Raw genomic sequence first — 10843 nt, forward strand, 5'->3', positions numbered from 1 at the left:
CCAAAGACAAATTAAGTACGCTATTACTCTGTCTGAAGTTGACTCACTAGTTTTTTATTTTAAACAATTACCTTTAGCAGAAGTATAATGTTAAATCTATAATTTGACAAAACACCTTTACAGAGGGACTAATTTGCTAAACAATGTGTACCATCACACAAATGTTTTTCTTGAGATTTGTAATGTAATAACAGTATCAATGCAATTTTGTTTATTTGTATAAAATTAGCTGAATACATTTGTACATACAAGTTGAAACATGTACCATAGAAATCTAAAATAAGTCTGGTGTAAATTCTCACTATGCGGTGCAGACATATTGGAACATGGTTCCATTATAGCTAATGAGCACTAGGCCTCATTATGCAACACAGTTTCAGGGTCAAGGTTAAGACAAACTTGGCAAAAAAAGAAACGTCCTCTCACTGTCAACTGCGTTTATTTTCAGCAAACTTATCATGTGTAAATATTTATATGAACATAAGATTCAACAACCGACAAACTGAACAATAATCTGTAATAATGTGTCCATGAACAAAGGGGGTGTCAAAATCAAAAGTTAGTCAGTATCTTGTGTGGCCACCAGCTGCATTAAGTACTGCAGTGCATCTCCTCATGGACTGCACCATATTTGCCAGTTCTTGCTCTGAGATGTTACACCACTCTTCCACCGAGGCACCTGCAAGTTCCCGGACATTTCTGCGGGGGAAATGGCCCTAGTCCTCAGCCTCCAATCCAACAAGTCCCAGACATGCTCAATGGAATTGAGATCCGGGCTCTTTGCTGGCATTGGCAAAACACTGACATTCCTGTCTTGCAGGAAATCACACACCGAATGAGCAGTAGGTCTGTTGGCATTGTCATGCTAGAGGGTCATGTCAGGATAAGCCTGCAGGAAGGGTACCACATGAGGGAGGAGGATGTCTTCTCTGTAACGCACAGCGTTGAGATTGCCTGCAATGGTAACAAGCTCAGTTCGATGATGCTGTGACACCGCCCCAGACCATGATGGACCCTCCACCTCCATCCCACTCCAGAGTACAGGCCTCGGTGAAACGCTTATTCCTTCGACGAAAAACGCGAATCCGACCATCACACCTGGTGAGACAAAACCGCGACTCATCAGTGAAGAGCACTTTTTTGCCAGTCCTGTCTGGTCCAGCGACGGTGGGTTTGTGCCCATAGGCGACGTTGTTGCCGGTGATGAGGACCTGCCTTACAACAGGCCTACAAGCCCAGTCCAGCCTCTCACAGCCTATTGAGGAAAGTCTGAGCACTGATGGAGGGGTTGTGCATTCCTGGTTTAATTCGGACAGTTGTTGTTGCCATCCTGTACCTGTCTCGCAGGTGTGATGTTCGGATGTACCGATCCTGTGCAGGTGTTGTTACACGTGGTCTGCCACTGCGAGGACGATTAGCTGTCCGTCCCGTCTCCCTGTAGTGCCGTCTTAGGCGTTTCACAGTACGGACATTTCAATTTATTGCCCTGGCCACATCTGCAGTCCTCATGCCTCCTTGCAGCATGCCTAAGGCACATTCACGCAGATGAGTAGGGATCCTGGGAATCTTTCTTTTGGTGTTTTTACAGAGTCCGTAGAAAGGCCTCTTTAGTGTCCTAAGTTTTCATCACTGACCTTAATTGCCTACCGTCTGTAAGCTGTTAGTGTCTTAACGACCGTTCCACAAGTGCATGTTCACTAATTGTTTATGGTTCATTGAACAAGCATAGGAAACAGTGTTTAAACCCTTTACAATGAAGATCTGTGAAGTTATTTGGATTTTAATGAATTCTCTTTGAAAGACAGGATCCTGAAAAAGGAACATTTATTTTTTTCCGGAGTTTACATTACTATGTGGACTAAGCAAATGAACAGGCTACATGATCAAACAGTACATTCCATAGGCAACACCAGCGATGCCTCAACAAATAGATACTCAAATGATAGTGCATTTGAAAAGTATTCAGACCCCTTGACTTTTTCCACAATGTTAAGTTACAACCTTATTCTAAATTGGATTAATGTTTTTTTTTCCACCTCAATCTACGCTCAATACCCCTTTTGGATTCGGGGCTAAACTTGGAACATTGTTATACTCAGAAGTATAAGAACATTAGCTACGAAAGAGAAATGAGGGGTGCCATGATGAAGCTTGGGAGGGGCTGAGTGCAGGGAAAACAATCGCATGTGACAGTACTGATAAAGGGAGAAACCGTTGAAGGCTCATATCACTTAGTTCCCTGCTTAGCAAGAATGATGCAATTTTTAGCGATAAGGAGGAGACTCCACCCAAAGTGGGGTATGAATACCACCACGAGGAAGCCATATCTGAGTCTGAATTACAGCTGTAACGACCCTTTGGGAAGAATTCAACTTGGCTAAGCTTCTCTAGTGTCCTTGAGTTATTTACTCTGAGAATTATAACCTAAGACCCCATAATGACAAAGCAAAAACCGGGTTGTAGACAATGTTGCAATTTTTTAAAACTGAAATATCACATTTACCTAAGTAGTCAGACCCTTTCCTCAGTACTTTGTTGAAGCACATTTGGCAGCGATTACAGCCTTGAGTCTTGGCATAACGCTACAAGCTTGGCACACCTGTATTTGGGAAGTTTCTCCCAATCTTCTCTGCCGACCCTCTCAAGCTCTGTCAGATTGGATGGGGAGCGTTGCTGCATAGCTATTATCAGGTCTCCAAAGATGTTTGATATGATAAGTCCGGGCTCAGGTTGGGCCACTCAAGGACATTCAGAGACACCCCGAAACCACTCCTGCATTGTCTTGATTGTGTGCTTAAGGTTGTTAACCTGCTCCAGAGCGCAACAGGACTTCATCAAGGATCTCTGTACTTTGCCTCGATCCTGACTAGTCTCCCAGTCCCTGCTGCTGAAAAACATACCCACATCATGCTGCTATCCCGCTTCATCGTAGGGATGGTGTCAGGTTTCCTCCAGATGTGATGCTTGGCATTCAGGCCTAAGAGTTCAATCTCGGTTTCATCAGACCAGAGAATATTGTTTCTCATGGTCTGAGAGTACTTTAAGTGCCTTTTGGCAAACTCCAAGTGGGCTGTCATGTGCCTTTTACTGAGGAGTGGCTTCCTTCTGGCCACTCTACCATAAAGGCCTGATTGGTTGTGTGATGCAGAGATGTTTGTCCTTCTGGAAGGTTCTCCCATCGCCACAGAGGAACTTTAGAGCTCTGTCCAAGTGACCATCGGGTTCTTGGTCACCTTCCTGACCAAGGCCCTTCTCCCCCGATTAATCCGTTTGGCCGGGCAGCCAGCTCTAGGAAGAGTCTTGGTGGTTCGAAACTTCTTCCATTAAAGAATGATGGAGGCCACTGTGTTCTTGGTGACCTTCAATGCTGCAGACAGTTTTTGGTACCCTTCCCCAGATCTGTGCCTCAACATTCCTGTCTCGGAGCTCTCCGAACAATTCCTTCAATCTCCTGGCTTAGTTTTTGCTCTGACAAGAACCGTCAACTGTGGAAACTTGTGTAGACAGGTGTGTGCCTTTCCAAATCATGGCCAATCAATTGAATTTACCAAAGGTGGACTCCAATCAAGTTGCAGAAACATCTAAAGGATGATAAATGGAAACAGGATGCACCGGAGCTCAATTTAAAATCATAGCAAAATGTTTAAATATTTATGTAAATAAGGTATTTGTATTTTGATAAATACATTTGCAATAATGTCTAAAATATAATGTCACTTGGTCATTATGGGGTATTGTGTGTAGATTGCTGAACTATTTTTATTTAATCAATTTTAGAATAAGGCTGTAACGCTAACAAAATGTGGAAAAAGGGAAGATGTCTGAATAATTTCCGAATGCACTGTAACTAGATGTCTTGTGTAAAGTATAATCCAACAGTTTTTGTATTATGATTGTTCTGTAGATGTGTTGAGAAAGTGGTCCTAAGGCTTGTACATTCCATGGAAGGTGACAGGGATGATAACCTCCACCTCAGCCCGTGCAATCTCTGTCAGATCTCTGGCTTTGAGGATGAGGAGGTACCCTGGCCTCTGTTCTGCTCCAGGGTTCACCACAATGCTCAACAACACCCCTAGCAGGAGGAAAAGAGCAGTATCATAACCACAAAACCAGAAGTGTGCGAGAGAGGCATACCTACATTTGTATTTCAAGTTGTATACTACCGGTATGTCAGCATTTTACGTCACACTAAGGTGAATCCTACTGATGGGTTCTGACTTATAAACTTGAAATACGGTTAAATCATCAGGTATCCTATGGAAAGGAGAAGGGCCACAGTCTGGTTTCTAAAACAGAAGTTAATGGTTATCTGTAGGAGGAACGTATATGGTTGCGGTCACTGATAAGGGTGGAGAGCTGTGGATTAGTGAGGAATGGGGGCCGAGTTCAGTTCAGGTCCCATTAAGCGAGAAGGAACAGTTTATTACCCACATCACTTAACTTCCTGCCTAGCAATAAATGTGTAATATTTAGTGGGAAGGAGGAGACTTCACCCATATTGTGGGCTGGAGATAGATACACATATACAGTTGAAGTCGGAAGTTTACATACACTTAGGTTGGAGTCATTAAAACTTGTTTTTCAACCGCTCCACATATTTCTTGTTAACTATAGTTTTGGCAAGTCGGTTAGGACATCTACTTTGTGCTTGACAAGTAAATTTTCCAACAATTGTTTACAGACAGATTATTTCACTGCATCACAATTCCAGTGGGTCAGAAGTTTACATACACCAAGTTGACTGTGCCTTTCAACAGCTTGGAGAATTCCAGAAAATGATGTCAAGGCTTTATAAGCTTCTGATAGGCTAATTGACATCATTTGAGTCAATTGGAGATGTACCTGTGGATGTATTTCAAGGCCTACCTTCAAACTCAGTGCCTCTTTGCTTGACATCATGGGACAATCAAAAGAAATCAGCCAAGACCTTAGAAAAACCATTGTAGACCATCACAAGTCTGGTTCATCCTTGAGAGCAATTTCCAAACACCTGAAGGTACCACGTTCATCTGTACAAACAAAAGTACGCAAGTATAAACACCATGAGACCACGCAGCCATCATACCGCTCAGGAAGGAGACGCGTTCTGTCTCCTAGAGATGAACGTACTTTGCTGAGTAAAGTTCAAATCAATCCCAGAACAGCAAAGGACCTTGTGAAGATGCTGGAGGAAACGGGTACAAAAGTATCTATATCCACAGTAAAACAAGTCCTATATCGACAACCTGGCCGCTCAGGAAGGAAGAAGACACTGCTCCAAAACTGCCATAAAGAAGCCAGACTACGGTTTGCAACTGCACATGGGGACAAAGATTGTACTTTTTGGAGAAATGTCCTCTGGTCTGATGAAACAAAAATAGAACTGTTTGGCCATAATGACCATCGTTATGTTTGGAGGAAAAAGGGGGAGGCTTGCAAGCCGAAGAACACCAACCCAACCGTGAAGCACGGGGGTGGAAGCATCATGTTGTGGGTTTACTGTGCTGCAGGAGGGACTGGTGCACATCACAAAATAGATGGCATTATGAGGAAGTAAAATTGTGGATATATTGAAGCAACATCTCAAGACATCAGTCAGGAAGTTGAAGCTCGGTCGCAAATGGGTCTTCCAAATGGACATTGACCCCAAGCATACTTCCACAATTGTGGCAAAGTGGCTTAAGGACAACAAAGTCAAGGTATTGGAGTGGCCATCAGAAAGCCCTGACCTCAATCCTACAGAAAATGTGCGGGCAGAACTGAAAAAGCGTGTGCGAGCAAGGAGGCCTAGAAAACCTGACTCAGTTACACCAGCTCTGTCAGGTAGAATGGGCCAAAATTCACCCAACTTATTGTTGGAAGCTTGTGGAAGGCTACCCAAAACATTTGACCCAAGTTTAAATTGTTTATGCAATGCTACCAAATACTAATTGAGTGTTTATGTAAACTTTTGAGCCACTGGGAATGTGATGAAAGAAATAATACTCTACTATTATTCTGACATTTCACATTCTTAAAATAAAGTGGTGATTCTAACTGACCTAATATGGGGAGTTTTTACTAGGATTAAATGCCAGGAATTGTGAAAACTGAGTTTAAATGTATTTGGCTAAGGTGTATGTAAACTTCCGACTTCAAATGTTTATACACACACACACTTGTGCTGGTGGGAACATGTCTGTCTGTTCAGCTGCCTGACACATTGGGTGAATAAACTTGGTTTGAGCTTTTATAGTTGTCCGGCAGTTTTTATCCTGTTATTTAGAACCTAACACTGCTTAGGTATGGTAATTCATGCCATCTGATCCAGTTGAAATGTTAGACAACAGATTGTGATACAATAGAATCGCCTAAAACCCTTCTGTTTACCGTCATCTTCCTCCACAGAGTCTGGGGTCTGCACAAAGATGGGTTCTGAGGGGTACGAGTCTGGCTCCTGCCACACCCACGTCTCCTTGGTCTTCACGTTCAGTTTGCAAATCTGGAGCAGGACAGAATCAAACTCACTCCCTGAATGACTATCAGCAGGTTAGTTTAATCATAAACCTAATCAGAGTTGGATAATGTACAACTAGTTATCGTCTGTGTGCTATTCTTACCCTGTCAGGGATGAAGTGGTTCAGACCCAGTCCATAGGCATAGCTGTAGTTCTTCCCAGAGAACTTACTGTAGTTGATCTGAGGGAACTCGAATGCTGCAGTGATAATGGATTTTCAATGACTGATTGTACCGAATAAGGAAAATCTTACGACTGATGATATGAAAGAACAGATAGTTAGTGGCATCAGATGGTATAAGAATAGGGGAACCATCAAAGTGTAATGAAACACGCTGTGTGTGGGTTACCTTGTCGTGGTCCAGAAAACAGAACCTCAGGCTCCAGCCAGATGGTTCCATCACTGCGCATCACTGCAGTGGCTGTGGTGTACGGAAGGGATATCAGATTCTTTCCCTGTTTCTCCTGCAAGTACAAAAGGGAAAGACTTCACTGATATAGTCCTCTATCCTGAGCTGATATCAAAGCAGTGATTACTACTTCTTTCAGAAATGACAAGAATAAGTGCACAAAGCTTACTCTGTGGACGTCTATGGGCAGAACGTATCGCCGGACCTCCGGTTGAGGTGCCCTCATAGCAGCTTTCTTCACTTCCTCCCAGTTCTCCCGCAGGTTGGCCAGATATAGGTAGTTGTAGACAAACTCATGACTGAAACCAAACAAAAGAAAGGGGCACTGGATAAGTGTCTGGTACTTATTATTCTCAAGTCATTACAACAACTGGTCAATTACCTACCCTTTCCAAGTGCACAGATCAACAACGATGAAGCCATCGTCCTCATAGCTGTTGATGTGATGGAAGAGATTGAAGGCAGAGGTCCTGAATTTATGCTCTATGTATTTAGCTGGGTCCTTCATAGCCAGATGGAACCATGTCTATATAAGAAAAATACTATTATCTGGTGATGAAGATATTTGTAATAGTGAGATTGATATATTGGCACTATATTAATCAACAGTGAAACGCTAACAGGCTTTGTATACAGTTAGAGAATATAGTGGTCTACAAGTTTACTTACACCCATGGTTTCGTTTGACTCAAAGCAATCCATGTAATTTGTGCCCCAGATGCTCCAAGCAGTCAAGAATTTTAGAAGGTTGATCTTTATTGGAGTCTCAACAAAGACAAAGTAGTTTTCTGTCATTCCAAAGCTGATGGACGACACAGAAAAAGCATTGAAATAAATGTAATAAGCACAACTGTTCCAATATAGAATGTGAACTCAATCAACAATGTCACTAACCTATGAACATACGAGGGCTTGAATCTCTCACTGCTGGGTATCTGCACAAGAACCTTGGACTTTGCAATGGGATCTGACTTGTCTGAAAACAAGCATCAGAAAAAGATGAGACCCAATGCACTTAATTTAGGGACATTTCACTTCAAGAAAAATAGTCTCAATGCTATATGCAGAACTAACCTTTCTGTGTGGGAGGAATTTTTACAATGTTGTAGGCCAATGACATGTTCTTCCCAAAACAGTTCCCAAGGTTGTACACCGTTCCATCACTTTCAATGTGTGGATGAGCCGTCACCCCATTGACCGAGAGGTAATCGCACAGGTCCACCTGGAGAAACAGTTTGTGAGACTTCTCCTTTGTGACGTACGACAGTTCTTATGTTCAATCTATCTGATGTTAGCCAGGGTGAGCAGCACATACCTTTTTCAGAGTCTCCAGTGTGTCTGGGTCCACTTTGGTGATGTAGTTGGTTTCTGTGCAGGCATAGAAATCCTCACCGACGGGGTACACATTCACTAAGCAATTATCAGTCACCTCAATCCCTTTGAAGTAGGTGAAAAACCTACAAAGACAGAAGAAAAGGGTTCATGAAATGAGGAAAGCATGGATAATTTATGTAATGCCTAATAACTGAATTGTGGGGACATTGTTTTACTTTATCATAAAATTAGAGCAAATCAGACCTTGAGAATATATTTTTGCAGGGGTCTGGGTAGGCTGCTGTTCCAAACTCAGTGATGACCACTCTTTTCTCTGTCATGGCTCGCACATAGGCATCTGTTTTGACAAATCTACAGAGGAACATAAGGGTTAACTTAACAGTCTAAGCCCTGTCATTTTTGGCCTTACTGCCTTATTAGCCCATCCAAACACATTGAATAACAGTTTCACTACATGGAACAGTCCCCCCAAAAATTTAAGATCAGGACTTTTTTTTTTTTTTTTTTTTTACATTTAGTGCCTTATTTTTGGCACTAAACAGTCTCCATATATACACTGTACTTCCATTATTTTTTTCCCCACAACTGGTGCCGGGGGACCTTCAGACGAGTCCTGTGAGCATCCTAGAGCAAAACAACATGTATGACACGTAGCATAAACTGTTCGGACACTCCAGACAGAAGTTGTCAGATCAGCTGTACCCACTTCAGACAAGTCCCAAGATGGTTGTGGGGGTCATAAAGCAAAACACCATCGTTTGTGAGAGTCCCATTTGCGTACACTACAGACGATTTTGTAAGACGACTCATTTTGGGATGTCTTATGGTCTGACAAACTCCGCTCTAGCTCGGTCACCTTTCACCGCAGATGCGGAAGTGCGACTGGCGGATGCGGTGGATTGAGACGCATCCAGTGCAAAAAAGTATATAGCTCCAGCTAAAACTGACTTATGGGTATTTTTTATTATGCCAATTAGATTTGCACGGGTGCGCGGACATCGACTCTGAAGTTGAAATAATACTGTGAAAATGACAATACCCTGTTAGTGTAAGAGTAGGTGGTGGGGAAGAAGGAAAAGAAAAAACGAAAAACTTGGAATTTCAGCCTGTTTTGGAGAGATGGAGTTTTGGCCTGCCTGGCGACATCACCAGGTGGTAGAAGTTAATTGACCAAGAAAGACTTAAATCTCGGCCAATAACCGTTAGTTTTCAGGATGCATACGGTCTCTCCCTCATTAGGCTCGTCCAATTAGGTCCTGCACGCAGACCACTCCCAGACAGTCCTAACAAAATTCTTGCATGAGAAATTACCTTTTCAATTTAAACAGTAAAAAAAAAAAAAAAACACACTACGGTACTGAATTGTTTACTAGCAATTATTTGATAGAGATCCAAAAAAAAAAAAAACAGCTGCATTGAATATTAAAAACAATTAACATGTAGCTTGGAACATACAGATTGGGAATTGATAGGCCCACTTCTGTTTTAGCTTTCAGAAGCCTTTGAAAGCAGGTCTCTGTGCTTTAGTCACTGTTTTAATTAGAAACAGCCCACGCTGAGGTTGCCCCAAACATTCCAGTCACATTTATTGGCCGAGGGGAACATTTCACAAAACTCCACAATTACTACCAGTGTGTTACTGTAAAATTATTGCATGCCCCCCTCCACATAATATAGATTTCACCACCGTCAGTATGTAAACGTGTTATGCATCATCACTGAAGTTAACACGCAGGGGCTTACTTCCGATAGTAGGTCACATGGCCATTCTTTAGGTCAAACTTGTGCATGAGGGCCTGGCCATCAAAAAGGTGGTAGAAAGGTTCAGCCCCCACCTCGAACAGGCCGGGTCCCAGACGCAATAGACTGCCACTCAGCCATTCTGGAATCACACCTGAACACAGCATGAAATTATCCATGTTACCCTGTCGTGTTCAATCCTCACTCAGCCATGATATAACACCAACCTTCTTGCTTGTAAACCAAAGGGGAGTGGAGTCTAAGACCTGTTCCTCACCTACCTACAACGATAGCAGGAATAGGTTCATTCAATTCTCCACACGTCTCAAATATTTTCTTGTACCCACCAGCCGGATGCTGAATTCTGAAAATGAAACAAAAGTGTAAATAAACATCCATTCACAAAAGCATAGGCTGGTGATCTGACTTTTCTGGCCTAACCTAAAAATCTAAATGAGGTACCTCATTCTGCCCCAAATGTGAAGTTTAACTTCATCAAAACCAAAAACTATCACAACACAGTTAATCAACAATTTACATACTCCTGTCAGTTACGCAGCGCGGAAAGTCTGCAGAAAGTTTGCTTACTCACCAACTTACTATATTCTTGTATTGGAAAGTTATGCGAAGTGAAGGAAATTTTTTAAAAAGGAGTTACTCACCGACTAACCATTTTCCTTTAGAGAATCAACAGCTTGTGTGCAGGAAGCCCAGTCTGAAATGCAGAGTGAGCAGCAGCCTTTATAGACAGTTCCATTCCCATGCAGAGCGCCGGGAGTCTGAGAATCTACCCCCAAACCAGAGGTCTCTGAAACAAAAGTTCCTTTGTGTCCAGACCATTCAGTTTCCAGTGAAGTTTAGCCCACCGCCACCACACAATTCT

The 10843-nt window shown here is 42.5% G+C and overlaps 1 protein-coding gene across 1 annotated transcript; it reads right to left on the reverse strand.

The window, feature by feature from the left end:
* Positions 1-43: 43 nt before the first annotated feature.
* Positions 44-10764, reverse strand: LOC135556426 (retinal Mueller cells isomerohydrolase). The gene is made up of 14 exons (XM_064989631.1): positions 10623-10764; positions 10242-10324; positions 9964-10114; positions 8464-8571; positions 8201-8342; positions 7960-8107; positions 7780-7861; positions 7555-7687; positions 7272-7411; positions 7055-7184; positions 6826-6940; positions 6579-6673; positions 6349-6460; positions 44-4072 (listed from the first exon to the last, which is right to left on the reverse strand). The coding sequence occupies exons 1-14, from the start codon at positions 10631-10633 to the stop codon at positions 3924-3926; spliced, it is 1599 nt and encodes a 532-aa protein (XP_064845703.1). The 5' UTR covers positions 10634-10764; the 3' UTR covers positions 44-3923.
* Positions 10765-10843: the final 79 nt, after the last annotated feature.

The sequence above is a fragment of the Oncorhynchus masou genome, chromosome 15 (genome assembly GCF_036934945.1).
Source record: "Oncorhynchus masou masou isolate Uvic2021 chromosome 15, UVic_Omas_1.1, whole genome shotgun sequence".
Taxonomy (NCBI): domain Eukaryota; kingdom Metazoa; phylum Chordata; class Actinopteri; order Salmoniformes; family Salmonidae; genus Oncorhynchus; species Oncorhynchus masou.